Source organism: Sander lucioperca, chromosome 2 (assembly GCF_008315115.2).
Source record: "Sander lucioperca isolate FBNREF2018 chromosome 2, SLUC_FBN_1.2, whole genome shotgun sequence".
Classification (NCBI taxonomy): Eukaryota; Metazoa; Chordata; class Actinopteri; order Perciformes; family Percidae; genus Sander; species Sander lucioperca.
The window spans coordinates 10243098-10268141 of record NC_050174.1 but is presented as its reverse complement, the minus strand read 5'-3'; the positions used below and the strand labels follow the sequence as shown (position 1 = coordinate 10268141).

Here is a 25044-nt window from a genome sequence, read left to right as displayed (position 1 = left end):
GGAGGCGGCCTGTGGTGTGGGAACGACAACGCTCCAAACAGTTCTGGGAGATCGTGGTTCAGAGACACTTCACGGAAACCCTTTGGTTGAAGCATTTTCGGATGACCAAGACAACATATAACTGTTGTATAATTTTTTTGGCCTGTCCCTTTCCCCAAATGTCGCAAGCTATCGCCCTCCGGTTCCAACCGAGAAATGTATCGCCATTGCGAGTGGTAGGCGAAATGTTTGGAGTCAGCAAAACCACTGTGCACCGGTGTGTTTACGCCATGTGCAATGCCATACGAACGAGGATGATGCGAAGGTATATATACCTACCTGGAGTGGATGAGGCATGTGATATCTCGCTGCGTAACTCCAGAGCGCACCTTGTGCCACAGGTGTATGGCGCAATAGATGGGACTCACGTCCCGATTAGACCCCCTGCTGAAGGCTACAGGGATTTTGTCAATAGAAAGGGCTGGCCATCAATCATACTACAGGCTGTGGTAGACGATCGTTGCAGCATAAGGGACATTTGTGTCGGCACTCCCGGTAGTGCGTCTCCTTGTTCGTCTACTTCCATCTGTCTTTGTTGACACCCGCCATGTGTGCAAACAGAGCGGAAATACTGGGCGGAAATTAACTAAAACTTCTTCTTCTTTGTTTTGTGGCGGGTTGCAACCATAAAATGACTTAAAACTTAATCGCAATTCATTATTTATTCGGCAAATAACGTTTCCATCAGCGTTTATCGCATAAGCCGTATAAAATCCGATGAGACCGAACATATTTCATTTGAGTCGATATTCATGAAATTCAATCGAATTTTACTGTTTCCATAAAGCATTTTACATTCGATATCACTTAATAAGGATAAAAACGTGTGGATGGAAACATAGCTAATAACCGTCAGTCAATCCAAATAATTGCAAGATGTATTTAATCATTTATGTTGACAAGGAAACCTCCTCTCTACCACCACCCCTCCCCCCCCAGCAAAACTCCAAACAACTCAGCCAGATCGAAGAATAAAGAAAAGGAGAAATAGAAGACAGGTCAGTCAAAAGAGATAAAACAGCAGGAGAGAGGAGTGCTGCACACCTTGTTAGACACCTTGTTAGTGTTCAGTCAGTCATTATAGTGGCTGCTGAGGCAGGACTATATAATAATAGAGAAGGTTGGAAAGAAAGACAGAGTAGCTTACATTTTCACAGTGGTCAAACCAACACAAGAGCTGTTTTTATGACTGGGAATAAATAAACTGCAAGGTAGAGAGAGGGGGGAGGCAAGGAGGTAGATATACAGTAGAGGGCCGGAAGAAGCCACAACACATGACATGACACTGCTGTATCTCATTATATCAGTCTCAGTGGGCACAGATGGTTGAAAGGCACAACATGTGATTCAAATGCAAATAAGGATTAACATCACTCTCATTTCATCTCATCTCATCAACATATCAGCAAATACTTTTTGCTTGACAGCATGGGTGACCAAACGTTTTTTTCCTGTTGCAGTTAAAGAGGAGAGCTAACTTTTCTTCCATAGCCTAACTCAAAGAAATGTTTTATGATAAGCCACAGCCGTAAGTTAAAATAAGTCAACATTGACTTTTGGTTTCACACGGGACATGGACAGTGGTCTCCTGGGTGAAAGTTCTGTGTTTCTTTGACTCATCCGTCCACTCCTACCTCCTCCCTATGCGGACTTTGTCGCTCATTATTATTCTCCTTCCTACGCGGACCTAGTTGCTCTTTATACTACGTCATCTCACAGCACCACAGTCGTTAGTTGCCTGGTGCATCCCATACGGATGCTAAAGCATGTCTTGTGTATCGATGTAAGACGCTGAGGGCCACTCACCAAGCTGCCCTATTTGGCAAATTGGGAGTGAGAACGGTTTTTTTCAAAAATTAAGGACAGGATAAAAAAAAAAAAAAAAAATTGTATTTTAAAAAGATTTTTCTTATCTGCCTGTGTTTGTAAAGACCTCTTGTCACAAACACATCAAAACTAGCCGACAAACAGGGCAGATACACAAAATCTGGCGTATGCAGTATTGTGTGACTTAATGGTTGATTAAAGGGGGAAAAAGTTGTATTTTGTGTAAATTGACACAGTGAATGTGGACATGCTGCCCTGGAGAAAAGTGGGAAGAAGAGCAAGGCGCAATGTGAAAGAGGAGTGACAGAAAGAGAAGAGGGGGGGGATGACACGTGGGTTGCGAGATGTGAAATATTAAGAATGGCAGTGTTAAAATTGAATATGAGTGACTCAAGCACAATCACTATCAAGTGAACGAGCTTAGAAATACATGCATACTCCCAGACTTCAGTATGTGTTCATAAGAACACACACACACACACACACACGCACTCACATACGTATTGCCCTAGTCAAGGGAAAATTGCTGAGAGAGCCATCTGTCAGAAGTTGCACTCAGAGTCTTATTGGTTTGATAGAACACGACACGGTCTGCATGCAGTCACCTATAATGAGACGACAGTACTGTAGCTGCTTGCTGAATTCACGGTGTGTGTTTTTTGGTAAGGAAGAGAGATTAGAGAGCCCTGGATCTCATCTGACTGGCTTTGTATTGTGTCTGTTTGTTTGGTGCAGCATGTGTGAGTTTTTTTATCAGGAAGATTCATAGTTACTGTAGGTTTCAATCACCCATAAAAGTTGTAATAGTTTTTGTCTAACTTTTTTCTTGTACTTAATTCTTTTAAAATCCACCATCAGTTTGAGGGAAAAAGTATTTTTGTGAACACATGCCTTACAGAATGGGCAGTAACTAAAAATCCACCACAAGTTTCCTGTTAGTAATGCTTCCTATTCTCCCATGAAGACTATTCGGGTGAGATATTAATAAAATGTTTCATTCATCACCACTTTTTAAACAACCTTCAGATGTTACGGATTGGCTGTACACTGGTGTGTGAAATGTCCTCTCTGCAGGAAAAATCCTTACTTTTGCCCTTCAGAAATAAGCATTTCGAAACAGTGCCACATACACATTAACACGTTCACACTAACACACACACACACACACACACACACACACAGCCTTGACTTCCCGTTGACTGTTGTAACCCTTATACTATACACAGATTGTATTGATCCACATACAGGAGGCAAGCAGAGAAACACAGCCTGTAAATAAGCTCAAAGAAATTTCTGCTGACTCCATCATTTTTTATGTTCCTTTCAACTGTGAAAAGGGAGGAAAAGTGCTGATGAGGCTCGAAGAAAAGAGGAGAGTAGAGGAGAAATGAATATTTCTGTAATAAGACCAATGTCAAGCAATTTCTGCATATGGTACACACACGCACCCTCACACGCACACACACATTCAGAGCAGTCTTACCCCAGCTATTTTGGGAGGGCATTAGGAAGTTACCACAGTAAGCCATACACACATGCAGATGCAGACACTCACTCACATAGAAAAGGACAGGGGTTTATCGCCGGCCTCCACACTTGGCCTGGTACAGTCTGGAACTTCACTGGCTGCTCCACCTTCATTCGTTCCAGGCAATAAGAAAAAAGTTTTAATGTATATTTACAAGCGATGATGCAGCAAGTTGTCTCTGAAGGGCATTTTGTAAGCCAGTTTAATGTGCTGCAACTTGAACTCACAAAAATCAAAATGTACAAATCAAACTGACTTGTATACGCTTTGTCTCATCTCGATTACCCGGGCTTAGTTGACATATCTAGGATAAAAAGACAAAGACAAAGATACATCTTAATATCCAGACTAGTGGTCTGCTTTGGCAAGACACTGAGTGCCCTACCAACTAGTAGTGACAACATACTTTTTTGCAATCTGTGCAGCTGTGATATACTGTTGCACTATAGTACCACGCTAAATCACAGCTGGGTGTGGTCACAAATACAACAGACCACACCCAGCTGTGATGTTGGGTGTCAGAGATTTAAGAGACATATTCATTTCAACCCATAAAGGCCAATGTAGCTACTGTATCTTTTTTAATTATATGCATGTTTTGGATACCCTTAAAGCTTTCTCGCTAATAGAAATAATCTGTGAACCTGGCCAACCAGCGCAAAACAGAGTTATCTCATAATTGCCAATAAGCCATTTCTCTTGGGCTACGTTTGGCCGTAACACCACACAAATGCCAGCCAATTACCATCACACTGTAGCATCTTACAATAATAAACCATCTACCTAACCTGTTCATATCAAGCCAGTAAGCTTAACACTGAATTTTTCCAGTGTTGGCCAGACAAAAATGACTGGACAGTCATACTGTTCTCACAATGAAGAATTTCCCAGAATAATGTGAGATTTTGCAAAGTTTCCTTGCATTTCTTTTTCTTCTTGTTAGCTTGTCGGGCTTATATAGTGCATAGGCTCTCTCTCCTTTCTATTGGCATTGTGCTTCCTACTTGCGCCATATACACATTTATTCAGACCATTGGTGCAGCTACAGATGGAAAGTAGAATATAATTACTTAATAATTTACATTTGAAAACCGCACAAATGCAACCCAATACCCAACACTTTGTCAGAAAGCAAAAATCGATGCAACAAACTTCAGTGTTTTCCCTTCCCTTAGTCTGCGATAGGAGACACTGTAACTGCGTTTCTGTTGTCTTATGGCTCCAAATACTGGAAATGTGTGTGTGTGTGTGTGCGCCTGTTGTGGTAAGAGGATAGTTTTTGAGTAGTTGTTTGGGTACAGTATGCTGCTGTCTTTGCACCAGTGACTTTTCCCCTGTAGATCTTTTCCAAAATAACATCATTACAAGCAAATTTCAAAGCCGAGAGAGAGAGAGAGAGAGAGAGAGAGAGAGAGAGAGAGAGAGAGAGAGATTCATTTCAATTCTCTGTAAAGGCCCATTAAAACACTCTCTGCTCTCCTATTTGAGATGTACTGTAAAACTGCACTGTCTTCCATAGGGACAAGGAGGGTGAAGTGAAATAATGTTAAGTGTTATCTGTTTCCCCTGACTACACACACATATATACAATATGTAGGCATAAGCACAGACTCTTTTTCTATTTTGCACACACTGTGTCCCTCTTGCAAACATGCACACATAGCTGATATCTGCATGTGGGCTAGAGGATGGATACCCAAACGGAGCCCGTCGCCGTTGGGACCCGACGGGCCGGGCCGGGACAGACAGATATTCAGAAATGATGTTCGGGTTTGGGTCGGGCTCAGTCACATCAGCGCGATAAGGCATTGAACATTTTAAAGTTAAAAAAGCTTATTATGTAGGTGTGCACCTGTGTTAATGTGCGCTTGTTGCCCCGTGTACGCTGATGCACTCATCTGTTGACATTTCCGAATGCCTTCCTACAGTTGCTTAATAAAAGCGGTCTCTCCACACAAACAAATGTACATGTGTCATTAGTAGGAGAAAAAAAGGAGATTTTAACTGTGTCGGGCTCGGACATAAATATCTTAATGCCTGTCGGGCTCGGTTACTGCTCTGTCAGACGCGGGCTGGGCTCGGACAGAAAAATGCGGCCCGATCCGCACTCTAATGTGGGCACACTCTGCAGTGCAGCTACTAAGTGGGGGAATCATTTGACTTTCAATTTTAATTTGCTCCCTTTTTGTGAAATTGAGCCGACTTCCATGAGCTAACCGCAGTAAGTACAGAACCCCATTTCAACATCGCTCCTAAGGGTGATGCTGTACAACTTTTCTTTCCCTAGTTGAACTCGTATTGAAGCTCATATTCCTATTAGACACAATGAACCTCTGTGGGTTTTCAAGTCATGTTCTGAACATGTCAACACTGCAGAGATAGAGTTAAAGACATATTACACTCAAAAGACAAAATGGCACTTGTTCTGCGGCCTCTTAAGTGCAGAGTGGCGGGAAGTGAAATTCCAAACAGAGATAAGACAGAAATTCCTCAGAAGAGATGGCAGCCCTTTGTTTACCTCTCCAATGCATCTTAAATGTACCGAACATCTTTATGCTTTACAAAAGGTGCTATTTGTAAAAATGTTATGTGTTGTGGCTTGATCCTTCCAAGCACACCAATGTTAAAGTAACATTTTGCCAGAAAAAAACAGCATCTGAAATAAAAGAAAAAAACATGTTCAGTTTTTCATCAAATGCTTTAATATTAATAAAATGACAAAAGACAAAATAGTGGCATATTTGAAAGTTCTGCAGTGAAGCAATCATCATTTCATTTAGATTTTATTTTCCAAAATTAATTGTCAAAAAAGTTTCAGTGCAGTACAGTAGAATTATTTTTTACTTTTACAATTACTGTTATCTTTCTTCTCATATACTTAGAATTAGTGACTCTGTCTGTATAATTGAACTTTGTTGCCTAGATCAGTTAGTAATAATTTTGACTTCTATTTACTTTTTTGATTTTGAACTCAGTGTTTCTTTTATTTTTTTATTACTTGATTACTTGCTGATGCTCAATACCAAGATACCATACCAGGATATTGTCTTTTTTGTCAAATACTGTCCTGAATCCAGAGTAAGTGGATCTCTAACCAGTGACATTGCTTCGCCCATGTTCTGCTTTTTCACCTGTTTAACCAAAGACACACACTGTGCGTTTATGAGCGAGCAGACATTTCAATCAGGAGAGACTTCATTAGTAAATATGAACAAATTTATTATATCGACAAACATGAAATGTGAATTATATAATCTCTGGAGATTGAACTCCATCGAAACCATAGGCTATGTTATAAAGGGTACATGAACCCAAACATGTCCCCCGATGGAGTCCAGACACTGGTGGTGGTGATGTAGCATACAGGAACCAATCAAGAGCCAAGCGCCAACGATACCCGAAGAAGTGGGTGAGACTTCCGGTGGTTGAAGGGGAGGCGGCGGGACGCTCTCTATTCCTGAAACGACAACTGACAACCGCAGAGGAGAGAGCAGATTTAAAAACAGGATATCATGCTGTGATAGGCTTGTGACAAATGCCCGACTCTGATTGGTTTAACTAACGACACAGCTGAATCTGATTGACTACTGACAAGTGACACGTCAAGAAATAGCTGATCAACTAGGTGTGATGAAAAAGGAATATGAAGTCTTCCTGTAAGAACTTACGCTGAGCTACATATTCAGTTTGTATTCAGTTTGGAGATGTTTTGGTTCATAAGGTACGAGCCTACGAGGTAGCAGGTGACTAAAAAGTATACCATCTGTGTCCTTCAGTAATGATGTGGCATGTTTACCCAGCATACAACTAGATCAAACACCTATGTAACACACACACACACACACACACACACACACACACACACACACACACACAAGCAGACAGGCATTATTTAATCCATTTCGATGAACTCTGGTTTGGTCTCCCGGCCAGTTTGGCTGTTTCTCTCTGACCCTCTTCCTCCCCCACACTCAAATTGGCTCGCTCTTCTCTTTGATCGCTTCCTGTATTCAATTACCAAGATATTTTATACACAAAAATAATGAAGACATTATTTTTTATTTAAATAATTATTAAAATAAAAGGTTTGTAATCATCAGTATTAGTATCAGAAATGCAAACCTTTATAGTCTCACTGTTTATGCACGTTTGTACAAATGTACATGTGAATATTTATCACTTTCTTTCAACAGTACATGTAATCCATTGTGTGCGTGTGCGTGTGCGTGCGCGCGCGCGTGTGTGTGTGTGTGTGTGTGTGTGTGTGTGTGTGTGTGTGTGTGCATGCCTCTCGTGTAAGCATATAATGTGTCTTCAATTGTATGTAACTGTGTTAGTGTTACTATAGATGGGTGTCTGAATGTAGACCACATCATTACCAACATGGTCCAGATCAATTTGTCAACATCAGAGGTGAATCATTGCCAATATGAAATATTAATATGCAATTCATGAATATTAATAACTTTATTGAAGCAATTACCATAATACCAACACTCCTCCAGCACATGTTAAACTTAGTACTAAAGGGAAATAAATTATACACTAAATAATATGGATTTATTCTCTTTATGTAAGCTTTACGTGCATACAGAGTTATTAAACTGCCCGCCTCTGAGCGCTGCGTCGAGCTCCACACCGCTCAGGGACCACACATGAGAATTAACTTTTAGCTAAAGTGTTTCTGGTGCAATATGCTGTATATGTTGTACATTGTCCCTGTCTGGTAACAAAATGAAATAGATAGGAAAATAATATTGATTTATTCTATTTATAGATATATGTATGTGCTGCATATTTTGCAAGCTGAAATATTGATACAAAAAGTGAAAACAAAATCTGAAAAGTTGATTGCCAAATTTGGTTGTCAAGTTGCTGATTGCAATTTGTACTTGTTATGCTGAGTGTAATCAAGACCTCTCCTGTCACAATCACAATTTGGGATGATAGTCCTATAACAATCAGTTTAAGTCTCACTTTATCAAAAGTCCTCTTGCTGTGAGAGATAAATGCAATTATCCAGAAGAGTTACATGAGCTGAAGACTAACTTTCATATCAACATAATCACCCCCTATCAACTTTCTAAATTGGTACAATACAGTAGAATATATAATTCAACGTCTGTTGAATATTAAATGTTGAGAAATGTTAGCAAACAAAACGAAGGAATAGAGTATTGTAAACACTGACGCTACCATTTATCTCCCCTTTTTAATCATTACCCTTTTGCCTTCACCCTTCTCATCCTCTCGTCTAACCCAAACTATCTCCCTGAAACCTTTAAAAGCAAACATTCCAGAAACACACACATACATTGTGCATATGTATTTTGTTTATTATTCTACAGTTAGTTAAATAGTTTGTACTTATATATTCCATCATGTTTTGATGACGGTCTAAGGTTCTTAATCAGAGAACATGCTGAGAAGGGAGATACCGTTAATAGCGTCTCAGAATCGTTAACTTCATGCATCTTAGCTCAAATCCACAACATTACTGGCCTACTGGATGCTTATAATGGTGGCGTTTGATGGCTTGAAAAAATTGCTAACCACATGGAAAATCCCTCTTGGCTTTGGCTGATAGCCAGGGATATTAGAGGTGGCACATGTACAATGGAGAGATTGAAGAGCAGAAGGCAGGAGAGGTGCTGGGGGAGGGATGCATGCACTCAGTCATCCTCCTCCCTCCCTCTTTTTATTCTCTCACCTTTTTCCTCGTCACCCTGGCCCCAACACCTTAATATGTCTTTCCCAAGTTGTTTACAATCACGGGGGCACCGTCAGTCGAGTGCGATTGAGGTGCTAGAGGAGAAATCGATGGTGAAAAAATGATTCCTTCAAGTCATCAGACAGTAGAGGGGTATAATCTGAAGTTGTGGAGGTGCTTGCTCAGTGGTGAGATTCAAAGCTTTACAAGAAGGCCACATACATATAAAACCCTCCTGGATGTGCCCGCCGCTCGGCTGGTTTCAAAGCAGCACTCATCTGGAGCTACCTTTTAACTTGAGCATGTCAACAAGGATGGGGGAAAAAGGAGAGGAGGAGGGAAGTGAGAGGTGTAGGGAGAAGAAGTGAGAGAGGGAGGCAGGCAGAGAAACACACTGAATGCATTTGATTCAGATGAGTTGACTTAGAGAATAATTTTGTGCTCCAAATCTGCAGGAAACAACAGTTCCTGTATCTGGCTATTTCGTCATCCCTGTTTCTGGCTGTCCCTGTTTATTTCACTCAAAACAAATACATAACTGTGCGAAGATATGTGTTTATGTGCTTTTTTGTGAGTGTGTCTGTGTGTTTAGCTTTGATTTTGTTCTCCTTGTGAAGCTTCTGAATTTGTTGACTCAAACTAAAAGAAATCATTAGCAACCAAAGTACAGCCTACATTTTGACTAACCAAAGTTCTTTCAGTCTCAGATTATTTACACTGCCCCAAAATGTTCTGTAACAATCAAGGCTTTTTGAGATTCTTTGGCACCCTGTCCTATAATTTAAAATCATTGGTATTCGTGTGGTAATACTGTAGTTATCAGGATTTTCTATTTATTTTTGTTGGAACCTGAGCTTGAATGAGTTCAGAAACCTGGTTATCTCTAACAGTGTGATGTGATCAGTGCCATGCATGCACACTTTTATCATAATCTCGCATGTCATGTTGCCTGAAGATGCTGGAAAGTGTTAATTGCATCACTCATAATTGCAGATATTGGAGATTATGGTATTTGCCAAAGCACAGAGAATGTGCTCTGTTTTGATTTTGATTTAAAGGAAAATGTGTTTTTCTCGACATCAAGTGGCTCGACTAACACACTGAGGGTTATAACTTCAAAAGTTTTCCCTGTGTGGAAAACATCTTATTTCTCCCATTTCTATTTCCTTTCTGCCCCTTTCACTCAAAGTAGACAACATAATATAACATGTGGCCATACAGTATGAGTAATCATGCTTAATGTTTGACTTTTGGTTTAATGTTTGACTTTTGATGGAACATTTTGGGGTTGTGATAGTCTATATCCTTGACGTTCCACTTCCGGGATTGCTCCGGTGCCGCGGGAAATTCCGCCGGATGAATGTATTTTCACGATTTCTGTTTCCTTCTGCTTTCTTTTTTGTTGGAATTTTAAAGCTTTAGTGCGTAACTTTTTGATATTAATGAACGTCTGTTACATTCAAGCCATTGCCAAATGAGTTGCTACAAAGCTAATTAAGACTATCAGCTCCACACAACTCTCTCTGTATTTATCAGTATGGCTATGTTCAGTGACTTTCCCGTGCAGAAATTCGAGTGAAGATAATTACTTCTTCTGAAGAGTCCATCATGTTTTTTTAATCCTCCGTGTCCTCCATGGCTACTAGCAACTGCGTGGGGGAGGGGTGGGGGCGCGTTCGCGATCACGGAAAGCTTGTATCATGTGGACGCGCCGACAGTATTGTTGTCATTACCTAGAATTCCTCATGTTGGAGACAGAAACTACGCACTGTAGCTTTAAGCTCTGGTGGATTTATGAGGACTATGTGGACTAGCCAGACCCTCCTCCGCTCTGCAGCGTGTGGCGGAAGTTCTTTATTTTTTATTTTTTTGGGGGTTTTCTGCCTTTATTTGACAGGACAGCTAGGTGTGAAAGGGGAGAGAGAGGAGAGAGAGGGGGAAGACATGCAGGAAATCGTCACAGGTCGGATTCGAACCCTGGACCGCTGTGTCGAGGCATAAACCTCTAATTATATGTGCGGCTGCTCTACCCACTGAACCAACCCGGCCACAGTGTGGAGGGAGTTCTGGCAAGGATGAATAAGGTAGAACGCTGAATAATGTAAATAAAAATCCTTTGATTTAATTTTTTAGATTGACATTACAATACAAGTTAAATGTGCAAGAATGCAAGTGAAGTGAATCAGTCTGTATTCAGATAAAGAATAATGAGTGATTCTTACCAGTACTGTATCTGTCATCCAGCACTGCTTCAGTAGCCTGGCTGTATGAAGCCCACCTTCCAGGCTTTTTTTCAGTTACTTTTATTGTTATAATTTTATTGTAGCCTACACAGTCAGTAGCTGCCAGTAACAGCTTTTGTGTGGATCATTGAGCTACAAAATAAATGTGCAATATTATGCATGAAAAACAACATGACATGACCAGGAATTCAATATCTCAAGAAATGTAAATTCAGCATTCAAAGTCATATGCCTTTGGCAGCACATTTTTTAATGCCATATGTTAATATGTTTGTTATTCTCTTATGGCGCTTACCCACTGCTAGTACCAGCTTTACTCGGCTCAGCTCCACTCAACTCGACTTGGCCGCAGTGCACCGTCCTCCATTTTCCATTGCAGATTTAGTACCGCCTCGTGCGCCTCGCGAGGTGAGCGTGGCTAGTCATCATAGCGACGCCGCAGGAAAGTGCCGTGACCTAACATGACACACACACAGATTGTTGGAGGTGTGTTGTTTTTTATTCTCGGCATGTGGCTGTTGACACAGCCAGAAGTTAAGTTTTGTTTCAAAAGGCAGAAAAAGAGACAAAAAAACACCGCTGGCTAAACTATTTAAAAATGGCGTGTTTGTTCAGGACACCCCCATCTGTCGCTAGCAATGATGACGCAGTTATTAGTGATGATTCTCTCCGACCAATCAGTAGTCTGCAGGTTTTCACTTCACCTTTTGGTATCGCTTCAGCTCGCTTGGAACCTCAACGGAGGTGATACTAAAAAAAGTACCTGTTGGCCAGGTACCAGGGACTTTTTTTCATAATGGAAAACCAAAAAAGGCGAGTTGATCAGGTACCATGTAATGGAGAAACACCATTACTTGGAGACGCCAGCGTAGTCAACCACCACTGGGATTGGTACAGCTGTTAAAACACCCCACTAATCTATATAAATGCTTTTGTGATTCAGATTTTTTACATTTCCACCTCTGATTTATACTTACACTTACTTACACTATGTTCTTGCCACAGAGACCAACCTGCAAATGGATTTGTAATGGTTTGTTGTGAATCTATCACTGTATTATTCACCTGGCCAAAATGTTCTTCAGCAATTTCAGGCCTGTGAAAGAATACAATTCTCCAAATTGTAGTAAAAAAAAGAAGTTGCATCATTTTGTGGCAAGATAGCAGTGATTCCAACCGGGAGCTGACATCAGCTGAACATATTCCAACTCTCCTTTCCTCATTTAAAAATATATAATGAACTGCTCTAGTCTTCTTTTATCCAAGAATAATGCCGTAACTTTGAAGAGTAGCCTCTGAACAGTTGGGAATAGGAATGTAGGTTAAAAAAAATGATGGTACATTTGATAGAAGTGTATTTCCAGAGCTGTGGACAGCCATTGTGAACCCTCCTTACTGTTTAAAGTTTTAGAAAGGAAAGCAGAGAGAGAGTGAGAGAGATTATTAAAACATGTTGTGGGAAGAGATTACAGAGCCACAAGTCTGCACAAGTGGATGCCTCAAGCACCTCTCACCACACTTCAGCACAATAAACTACTATTGAAGGTGCTTGTTTACATTTCCAGCATGCAGTGAAGAGTGTAGCGGCCACTGTCTATGGGCCATGCACAATAACAGAGCTAGTTCTTATCACCTATTTGTCCAGCCATTTCCAGTAGTTGACAACTTTTGTCTCATTTCCACTAAAACGTGGATGTGTTCCTGACAGAGAGGATACACCTCACCATTAGGCTGCTGTACTTCTCCCTTCCCCCTCTTCAACGCACTGTTGTCATGCAGAATTTCTATAAAAATCTGTACATAGCACAGGACTGGCCAAAAGTCAGAGATGTTAAAACACAAGTTGGTTACTGTCTGATGACTTCATGTTGTACTTTGAAATACAGCTTCTTCACTGGTTTAATTATACCAGACAAACTGTATTTAAGGATGCAAAGGTGAATTGTGCTTCCAGCTACAAAATAATTCTATATGTTGACTTATTTTATAATCACTTTCTCATACAGTATACTGTTGTAGAGGAAAGCTGTAGCTGGTGATCTGTTTGTAAAAAGAAATGTAATTAATGCTAATGGCGTTGTTTCTGTATGATACATTATGCAGGCATTTTATGCATAAAAATACAGAATACCAAACTAAGAAAATGATAAATACATAATTGTCTGTAGCCACTGTGTACATGTAACCAAGAAAGGCCAGTGATCAAAACATTATGATAAGGACAATCAACACTAATCAGACAAAACTAGTTGATTAAAGTAAAAGATGCTGGAATTTTTAGTTCCTCACAACACAATTAAAAAATGATTTGCATGCTTAAAGGGGTGGTTCAGAATTTTGGACATAGGACCTCATTTGCAAGTTAGCCAGTGTGTTATTTATCAGTGGAGACAGTTTTCAACACTTTTCATCCAGTCCTTCCAGTTGCAGAGTTCGCTGGTGCTAGGCTAGCGCAAGTCAACAGTATCTGCTAGCCTGCCATTAAAAGAAGTCTTACACAATCCACAGTACACCCAAGGCAAATAAATTATAACGCCAGACTATCGATGTAAATGTCTGTTGATAGAATAATGTTAGAAATAAAACTACCCTTGCATCGCATTACAATAGTTATACTTTGTTCCCTGTAGTTGGTAGCATAGGCCACAGCAGCGGCGGAGTGATATTACCTAGGCTACCGAGAAAGCTGGTTTACATGACAATCACGCAAGTTTATTTACCTGCTGCTGTGAGGTCCAACTAATTCCACTCTGCCAGGCTATAACTCACATAATGTTGCCAGCACATGAAAGCACACGGGCTAGCAATTTGCATGTAAACTGTCTGAGCTTACATGACTTTTCTGTCAGCAATTACCTAAAGTTAGCGGTTAGCCCAGCCAGGTATCTACCAAGAGTGTAGCTATACCGTTAGCTAACGTTGTCACTCTCCACAATGCATTGAACAGTAACATTCCACTAACGTTGTCAGTCTCAATCTATCAGTAGCAACTAGGCTAACGTTATGAAAGGGGCTAGCTTTATTAGCTAGAGTAGCCTACCGAAAGTTATTACCTGTTCATCAGTAGCTGTTGGTGCATCTGGAAAGACGGATGGAAGCACATTCGTTGTCAGTGACTTGTGGTCCTTTAGATTGCGGGGGTTTTCAAAGTCGTAAAATGATAGTCTAAAATGATCACTACACATTTGCCACTTGAGTAGGGTCTCTGCCGGTGTCTTGATGTCCAAGCCAGCAGCTACTAGGTTTTCTGACTGGAGTGCGCTTCTCTGTTTACTTTTTGGCGCAGTACTACTAACCAGAGCTAAGTAAAATTCCACTGCTGCTGAGAAACTAGTCCCTCAAAATGTAATGCGATCATTGAGATGCAAGGGTAGTTTTATTTCTAACATTATTTTATCAACAGACATTTACATCGATAGTCTGGCATTATAATTTATTTGCCTTGGATGTACTGTGAATTGTGTAAGACTGCGTTTATGAAAAGTGTTGAAAACGGTCTCCACTGATAAATAACACACTGGCTAACTTGGAAATCAGGTCCTATGTCCAAAATTCTGAACCACCCTTTTAAGTTTGACAACACTTAGTCACCTATCAGTATGCACATAGGACACCGCAAACCCTAAAGTCAAAGACCAGAAAAAGTAAAAAGTAACAAAGATAACAAATGTCTTACAAGCATCACTGAAAAGGCTCTTTGTCGCTTTTTGTACCACTGTCTAGACTTGGCCTCTCAGTCACCCCATCAGATTTACTGCACACATTCACGCAAGATCAAGGGCATTTCGTCCCAATCAGGTTCATCCCTGACTAGTTGTCCCGAGACTGAGGGATGAGGGTCACGTCCGGTGCTTTCATATATCTGAGGCCTTGATGTCCTTGGTAGAAATTTGGGGAGCTTCCTGTGTGTGTGTGTGTGTGTGTGTGTGTGTGTGTGTGTGTGTTGTGGTTTAGTGGGGTCCAAAATCCGGGAATACAGTATACTTGTGGGGTCCGGACAGCTTTGTGGGGCCAAAATGCTGGACCCCACAACTTTAAAGGGCTGTTTGAGGGTTAAGACTTGGTTTTAAAGCAGCCATATTATGCTCATTTTCAGGTTCATAATTGTATTTTAAGGTTGTACCAGAATAGGTTTACATGGTTTAATTTTCAAAAAACACCATATTTGTGTTGTACTGCAATGCTCTCTCTCACTGCTGCAGATCCTCTTTTCAGCTGGTCTCTGTTTTAGCTACAGAGTGAGACCTCTTTTCTTCTTCTTCTTCTGTACTATCTTTGATTGCACTGCACATGCCCAGTAGCTCAGATGTAGATCATGTCAGCTAGCTAGTTCCATAGACAGTAAAAGAAAGGCTGTTTCTACAACTTTGGTCAGTTACAAGGCAGGATTAGCTGGGAGATTAGCTTCTAAATGAGGGCGCACATGTAAGTAGTTCTTTTGTAGATTATGGTGAACTTGTGTGTGTTGTAGCAGTGCTTTGCTATTGAGAACGAGGTAGCATGCTAGCGTTAGCATGCTAGCGTTAGCCATAGCGTTAGCATGCTAACGCTACGAACTAATGGTTGCGGTTAGCCTGCTCGTTTCGGCATGTGACGTGCTGATTTTGAACAGCTCACCCAGAGACTGAAGGCAGGACACATTCAGAAACCGTATCTCACTCTAAACAGAATGGGTGGATTTTTTTCAAAGTTTGTATGTGTGTGGAAGCACCAGAGACACAACATAACACCCCAAATCCCAGAAAAAGTGATTTTTTCATAATATGGGCACTTTAAGATTAGGGTTAGAATTAGGTTAGGGTTAGGGTTAGGCATTTAGTTGTGATGGTTAAGGTTAGGGTAAGGGGCTAGGGAATGCATTATGTCAATGACGGGTCCCCACAAAGATAGTGCCACGCACTATCTGTGTGTGTGTGTGTGTGTGTGTGTGTGTGTGTGTGTGTGTGTGTGTGTGTGTGTGTGTGTGTGCCAAGTGCTAGTGAATTTAATATACCGTATTACTTTTTTTTTCCTTTTCTGCACGTAATCCTATTGAACTACCAAACTGAATTTTAACAGTGTTGTATTACAATCAATAAAGATACCTGTATTATGGTAATTTGATTGAAACAAATGAATTCAGATTAAACCTTTACATAACTGTAGCATTTGTACACAACGAGATCACTTCTCAGTGACACACTCATCTGTGTTTGTGTGTTCATTAAGCTACTTGAGCCAAAAGGAAGGGAGATAGGAAATGAAAATTTAAACAGAGGATTAGAAAGAGGTGGAAGGACGAATTACTAGCCAAACTGCTTAGCGGCCAAGAGTGGGAGACTGCAGCTTGTCTATTGGTGTAGTGGTACTGGGCAGCTCTCACATTTTATGTAACTGTATTTATGTTAAACACAGCATTACTAGAAAAATATATTAAAGCTTAGCAATATGCTTCCCTGGATGACTAAAACAAAAGATCATCTAATGACTACTATTGAAAAAAACATCAGCCGATCACAATCAAAAGAAATAAATAGGATTGAAAGATAGCAGCTCAGAGGCCAGCAATGTAGCAAGTCAATCAGTCAGTCAGTCACACAGCCAAGGGACCAGACAGCAAGTAAGCCAGCAATTAGGGATTGCTAATAGTAGCGAAGCAAATGAAGACTATTGGTGACTTGGAAGTCAGGAAAAATACATTAAGAATAATAAACACAGCAACATTGATTTCCAAAATGTTTAGCTGCAAAATGGCACATACAATTTAGATTTGGATTCACCCTTTCAAGTGTGGTCATGAGAAATAGAGAAATGCCATTTGCCTGCAGCTACAGGGGACACAGCAGAGAATGACAAGGGAAGAATGGAGTGACATCGTGGTAAGAACAGAGAGCTATATTGAGGGGACACAATGAGTGTCTTTAAAGCTGCCGGGCTGACATCAACAAAAGCTGCTTCTTGCTAGCAATGCCTCCTCTAGAATCCATAAACATACACACATGCAAACAGAGACACACACACCTTCTTATCTTTTGACAGGAGTTTTTCAGGAATGCAACCATAGGAACACTTGAATGGTGTCTTGAAGAGCACCTTGAAGAGAAGCTTCTTCATTCTAAGAACAGTTACCTCATTCTGACAGTGCATTCACTCAGTTGTCAACACAATCAGCAACTAACCAGAAGTCAGTTAATTTGTTTATCTTGAGCCAGTTGTGAGGTTGTGTGTAAGCAGCAGCATGGCCTTTAGGGCTGCTCAGTCAGAGACTTGTAATATACAGCATACATGTTGGTCAACATTTTTTCTTTGTTGTCATGTATCCTCATGATGCTGTTGTAGTCAGTTCTGGGAATGGATTTGTTTTTATACAAAACGTACATATACTGTACATGCACACATACATACTCACATAAATATATTGTTTTATATCTATGCATACTCATGACTCAATTTGCTCACCAACTTGAGGGGTTCGCTGACTGCCGCTATTCTTCCTCAATGGTGACATCCATCTGGGTGAATTCCCCTGTCTGAAAGATGGTTTTGATAGAGCAATATACTGTAGTATGAGAGATGGGCTGATAACACAATACACTGTTATGTGAAGGTACCCAGTTTATACAATGGTTTTAATAGATCAGTGAAGCGTGATTGTAGGTGCATGTATATATTATGTCCTTTACTTAACAAAAGGAAGATGTCACTATACAGCACCTCATTGGATATTTAGTTTTAACTTCCAATGTAGCGGTCCTTTAGGTCTGCTTTCCCCCTGAGAATCGAGTCTTTTTGTGATGTTGACTATGGGTCACCTAAATGGCCAACTGTAGTTACTGAAACTTGAAAAGTAAATAACTGCACCATAAAACTATCTATGCTTTTTTGTTTACTATCATGGGCGTAGAGCGAGGCAGACTCTGACAGCATGACAGAAACATAAAGAATTGCACACCTTACTATTTTTGCAACATTTTAAGAGCTGATGTCTATGGACATTTTGGTACCTTTTTAAAGTCAAAGCCAGACCAGTGTTCAACTCTTCATGTCAACGGCCTTTCCAGTTTTATTGAGCTTCATGAATCCAAGTTTATACAATATCTTACAAAGATGCCACATCTGTCTTTCTCCCTGTCTTTCTCACTCTCACTCTCTCACACACACACACACACACACACACACACAGACAAAATGACTTTTTTTTTAAGTCTGTTGTAGTTGATCTTGATTTGATTCATTCAATGTCCAGGGACAGAGAGAACGATACAACATCTTAAAGGACTTAACAAAAGTCTTCCCGCCTTCAAATTTTAGGACAGTCAGATGTCAGAACTCAGCAGAGTCATTTTTCTTAGCTGTATAAAGATTTTATAAAAGTCACTTGTGCAGCCAGAAATCAACATGAAAAGATTCAACAATAGTTTTTTTTCTGGTAACTTAATCGGTCCTTCATGGATATTGCCAGTATGAAACCCAAAATATCTAAATACCTTCTGCGGGTGGAATGATTCACAAAGGTCATGTTTTAGAAGCAATTGAAGTCTAAGATACTGCAGTGGTTTGCACGGTTTAGCATATATTTGGACACTTTTGGCAGCCCATGTTATGAGAGAAAAAGCATCTGTGCCTGCTGGTTGCATTCATTCTTGGGAAAGATTTAATTCATCTTCCCCCTGGCAACTCTGCAGTAATTTCTCATGAATACTTAACTGCATAAACTTCATCTAAAATATTATTTACATATGTATTATATATTTTTTTTCAAAAGATTTTTTTGGGGGCCTTTTTAGGCCTTTATTCGACAGGACAGCTGAAGACTTGAAACTGGAGAGAGGAGGGTATGACATGCAGCAAAGGGCCACAGGTCTGAGTCGAACCTGGGACCACTGCATCGAAGAGTAAACCTCTATATATGGGCGCCCGCTATATCAACTAAGCTATCCGGGCAGCCATATGTATTATATTTTAATTGATAGTCTGCATTCTAGAGTATCTTTCTCTGAAAACTGTGATACAAAGGCAGATACTTTGCATTATTTCCCATATGTAGTATATGTAAGATTAGAAAGCAAGTGGAAAGTAATAGACGCAAAACATAAAGTCACTGCTGAACATGTTTACAGGTTAGACATTGCACGTTTGTATTGTGTGTTTTTGTATCCACATTTGAATGTTTTCTCTGTTATTTTCTGATCTGTCTGATTTCAATCTAGGTTAGGATACTTGATAAAATAAATGGCACATGAAATAAAAAAGCATGAGTTCACAACCACAGTGCTGTACAGGTGACTCTCTGCAGGGAAAACACTCAGAGAACCATACAAGATCAACACATTTCACAGCATGAAAGGATAGACATATGGGAGAATAAGACAGAGGCAAACATGCAAAGGGATTATTTGAACTAAATCTATAGAGTACAGTATGACGCATTACTCTGCCTTCAGGCTCTTGGTAAAACCTGATGTCAAAAGCAAATGTATTGCCTGAGAAAGATACAGTGAACTCACAGAGCGAGAGAGAGAGAGATACCAAATTTCAATTCAATCAAATGCTATAAGCAATGCAGAAAATTCCTGAAAAGGAAGATGTAAAAAGCAGGAAATACAATGGTGAAAAAGAGGAGGGACACGAGATGAAAGGAACATGGGATTACGTGGGTATCACATACAGTATATTATTGAGTTTGGACTAGAGAAAGTGGAAGAGACGAGAGCAATGTCGGTTGGTCTGTGTCGGCAGTGATCTCTGCTACAATGATGAATGAGACTAATTTCTAACAGACTGCAATAAAGGCAGTGAGGAACAGCTCACTGGCTGCAAATCAATCCGTGCCTTTTTGTGTATGTATACATTAGGTATGCATATCTAAATGTGTGTGTATGCATGATTGTCAGTAAGCTTGCATAAATATGTAGATTTATGTGTGTAGAAATAGATAGGCCAGCCCACAATCTACCAGAGCAGAATAGAAAATAAGATAAAGATAAGTGTGTGCCATTTAACTCCATGTCTAATGCACAAATAAATTGATTTCTTTTTGTTGCAAGGACTAGGGTTAGAGTGACAGCCATTTTTGAAAGCTCACAGAAAGCTGAGGCAGTTAGCTTTTTACTGTAGCACAAGAAGATTTCAGAGGACAAGGCCACAAAAGCTGTTTATAACACAAGACGGGGATAAAGAGGTTTTATGTGTGAAGACGGACAAGCCACTTTTCATTGTAATATGCTCCAGGCAGCATTAAATCCTAATGGGAAGGCTTGACAAGCATTTACACATCCTGTTCGGCTTGATCAAGACATTTTTTCGAGATAATTTATTGCAATGGAAGGTTTCATTTTTTAACTTCTGTCCAAACAGTTAATGCCTGCTGGTGTTTTGAGAGTGATTGTACTGTATATTAAAACATTTCCAGAGTTAAACACAGTCTGCACAGGCCACCTTTACCTCAATATATAAATGTTATCACATATTGAAGATGTATTTTGTTGATGTCTTTCTAGAAAAGCATAGATTGAATTCTCCGCAGTGCCTTCCACTTTATGCCGCCATGTAAATATCAGAGCTGTGCCAAAGCATCAGATCAGATCTTTCAGGATGCGCTTTGCTGTTTTAACAGCTTTTCCTCCTGCAGCTAAGAGTTGCTTGTGTGCGTTGATGTGATGCCTTTTTTGTCTTTTTGTCTGTGACTGTGCATTTGTTTAACGGTCCTCTTTCTGTCTTTCTTCCTAGGTGGAGAGGTGCCCTACACCACTCTAGCTACGAGGATGATGATGGGCATTTGGTGGATGTTTGCTCTTATTGTCATCTCCTCGTATACCGCCAACCTAGCAGCCTTCCTCACCATCTCACGCATAGAGAACTCCATACAGTAAGTATCCAACAGATTTGTTGTTTCATTTTTTTTTTTTTATTTAACCTTTATTTATACAGGTAATCCCAGCGAGAAACACAGTCTCATTCTCAAGAGAGAGAGACTTGCGTCCGTTGGTGACGCCCCTTTGGAAATGAGCTGTGAATGGGCCTTCCCCAGAGTTATAACTGAGAAGGGTCTGGTGTCAACCAGGCTAGTTTGGGACAATACACAACATCAGTTAGAGACATACAAACAGATAATAACAGTAAACATTTTGTCCTCTATTGTCAATAGTGGCAACCATGCTGGCCTCAAAATTTGGTTCTATGGCTTTAGTTTCTGAAAAACTCTGTGATACAAGAACTGAAACCCTTTAAAGTGCTCATATTATGCTTTTTGGCTTTTCCCCTTTCCTTTATTGTGTTATATATCTTTTTGTGCACATTATAGGTTTACAAAGTGAAAAAGCCCAAAGTCCACCCCAAAGGGACTTACCATCTTCCAGAGAACACACTTTTCACAAACTGCTCCAAACAGCTCTATTGTAGTCCAGTCTTTACTTCCGTGACGACTGTGCATCACTTTGAAACACATGTTATAATGCTCGCCTAGCTGCTAGCGTGGCACTCCCTCATACTCGGCAACTGACAAGCTAGCAGTACTTACTGTGCATGTGCGACTCCCAACAAAGATGGAATAGAAGTGAGATGTCTCACTCTGTAGCTAAAACAGAGAGCTCAACACACAGGATGAAAAGAGGAGCTGCAGCAATGTGCAGTACAACAAAAATATGGTGTTTTCTGAAAATTAAACCATGTAAACCTATTCTGGTACAACCTCTAAATACAATTATAACCCTGAAAATGAGCATAATATGAGCTCTTTAACTATTACATTTCACCAATATTCAGTTATACGTTAAGGTGGCACGTGACATCTACACAGTAAAAGCACAATATGTATGCTAGCAATTATACACACACACACACACACACACACACACACACACACACACTTGTGTTTACTTACACCTATTCACCATAGAGTTTGTGTGTAGCTGTGCATGCATGACAAATTGTTTGTAACATGCAGAGACACACTGAAGTCTTCAACCGTGTGCTTTAATGTGTCTCAGTGTGGAAATCCATTCTACCAGGCAGGTGTAATGCATGAGGCAACACACACACACACACACACACACACACACACACACACACACACACACCATTAATTCCCTATCCTTTCCATCTATTCTTCCCTCCTTCACCCCATCGTAGGATAGTAATTTCCTGTCTGCCTCAAGTTTGTAGTGTGTGTGTGTGTGTGTGTGTGTGTGTGTGTGTGTGTGTGTGTGTGTATGTGTATGTGTATGTGTGTGTGTGTGTGTGTGTGTGTGTGTGTGTGTGTGTGTGAATGGAGATGCTTCCCATGATGGAGATAGGGAAGATAAGATAAGACAGAGAGAGAGAGAATGAGGCCAAGTGTGTAAGAAAGTGTTTCTGCATGTTTCTCTCAGGTTGAAAGCAGAACGTCTATCAAGAGTCCCTTTCCGACGGAGGGATTTTTGCAATTACTAGAACATAACGTTCCTAGAACCCTTTTTATCTCGTGTTCCGACTGGACATAGGACATAGCATAGGAACCCTTAGTGACCTAGCAACATCTGAAATACAAACAGTACATATTCTTCACTGTCTGTTGCAATTCGCCTACGTATGCTAACTCGTAAGACAAACATCATGCGTTCAACCAGCTAATTGTTAGTTAAACTTACCCGTCATTGCGTTTGCCTGTTGCACTCTGCTCTTCTATCTTCTTCCATCATATTAATTAGGATCATATTACACTGGAGCCTTCGTCTTCTGTGTTTCTCTGTTAAGTACTCCAGCCTAGTCTTTAAACGCCACCGTTCAAACTCCATTATGAGGATCCCGGCAAGGCACAACAGGAACATTCCGATGGCCTCCTCCATGCTGGTTTGTTGTTGTATGTGGCGTTACCGTGCTTGCGTCACTCCCTTACCCCTCCTACCAGTTCCTATGGCCACTTGGCCAGTGTGAATGCAAATGGAAAAACCAGTTTTGGGGGAGAGTAGTTAGTAGAACTGTTTAGAAGTGGACTGTTCCTATAACTACGTTCCTGTAACTACTTGGTCGGAAAGAGGCTAACACAACTGGCAAAGCTTTCTACCCCCCTACACACACACACACACACACACACAGACATGTTTGTTTCACTATCTTTGTGGGGACCCATCATTGACATAATGCATTCCCTAGCCCCTTACCCTAACCTTAACCATCACAACTAAATGCCTAACCTTAACCCTTACTCTCACCCTAACCATAACCTCATTCTAACCCTAATCCTAAAACCAAGTCTTAACCCTCAAACAGCCCTTTAACCTTGTGGGGTCCAGCATTTTGGGCCCCACAAGGCTGTGCAGACCCCACAAGTATACTGTATTCCCCGGGTTTTGGACCCCACGGATATAGTAAAACAAGCACACACACACACACACACATACACACACACACACACACACACACACACACACACACACACACACACACACACACACACACACACACACACATTTATTTCCCTAAACTCTGTGCCCTCTGTTTATCTATCCTTGTGATAATATGTTTGCCTGCTTCTCTCCTGGTGGCACAAGGAAACGCTCATCTTTCATTGGACTAATCAGCATACTGAAGCATCCGCTATGCCCGGCAGTGCCACAGTTAATTGTGCTTGGCTTCGGAATAAACAACATTTATTTCTCTAAATCTCATCACTATCTGTCTCTTAATTTGTTTCTGTCAGTTTGTCTCTATGTCTTTTTCCCTCTTTTTTTTGTCTTTTTTAGCAGACCTTTTTTTTACTCTCTCTTCCTCCCTCTTCTTAATGCGGTCTATCGTTCACCCTTTATTCCAAGTCCTTCTGTCTAGTTCCTTGGAGAGTATGTAGAAAGAATTACTTTTCTTATTTTCTTTTGTCTATCCTTTTTTGTTTGTTTTTTTAGCTTTTTAATTTGCCGTCATTAATGAGTACCTTCTATAGTTTACAGACACATTCAGCATCTATTGGGCTAATTAAGGATTTCCATAAATTTGAATGCATTATCTTTAATGTGTTGACTCTTCTGGGGTCATTAGTGGCATAATTAACAGCAGCACCCACATGCCCTTGGGTCTCCAAAGATGGGTGGTGGGGTGAGTGGTGAGAGGGAACACACCCAAAACAAACTGAGAGGAATCATGAAGCATAACAAAACCTTAACGGAGAGATGAAGAGAGTAGCATGTGATGTTGTGATTAGCGTTCACTTTTATCTGATGAATACTAGATTAACATATTACGCAAATGTAATAGAGCAAGTGGTTATGTGAGTGACTGAGAGAGTGAATTAGTTAAGTATGGAAAAGAGCAAACAAGCGAATGCACTGACAGGAAAGGAAGAGGCCACGGAAGGATGGAGGCATCGCTCGTCTCCGTGTCTCAGTTAGCCGTCAGGACAGACAGGGTTTTTAAGTATTAATGCCCTTGTTTCATCCTGAAAATGAAATAACAAGTGAGCGTTCAGAACCCTCTCTGGACTATTTCACGCTTGGATGTTTTTCCTCAATTTCAGTGTGAATCCTTTAGGAAAACAGTGAGGGCGGTGGAGAATGGCAAAGAGAGCAACATACAAAGAGAGAGACAAGAGAGTGGAAAGAAGCAAACAGAGAGAGGGGAAGGGTTTGGGTAGTGGTGATGAGTTAGAATGAGAAATGGATTTTGGAGAGATAAAATTGTGAGAAAAGAGGTGGCACCTGTTGAGAGAGCAAAGAGATGGAGTAGAATAATTGGTCAGGATGTGAAGA

The 25044-nt window shown here is 40.5% G+C and overlaps 1 protein-coding gene across 3 annotated transcripts in view; it reads left to right on the top strand.

Moving 5' to 3' along the window:
* Positions 1-25044, top strand: part of grid2 (glutamate receptor, ionotropic, delta 2) — a 614241-nt gene that overhangs the window by 508307 nt on the left and 80890 nt on the right. For all 3 annotated transcript variants that reach the window (XR_004895179.1, XM_031309308.2, XM_031309309.2), the window contains exon 12: positions 21056-21194. Coding sequence is in view for 2 of the 3 variants with exons in the window: in XM_031309308.2 (XP_031165168.1) it covers positions 21056-21194 (139 nt within the window). In the remaining variant the exon portion in view is untranslated. The remainder of the gene's footprint in view (positions 1-21055; positions 21195-25044) is intronic.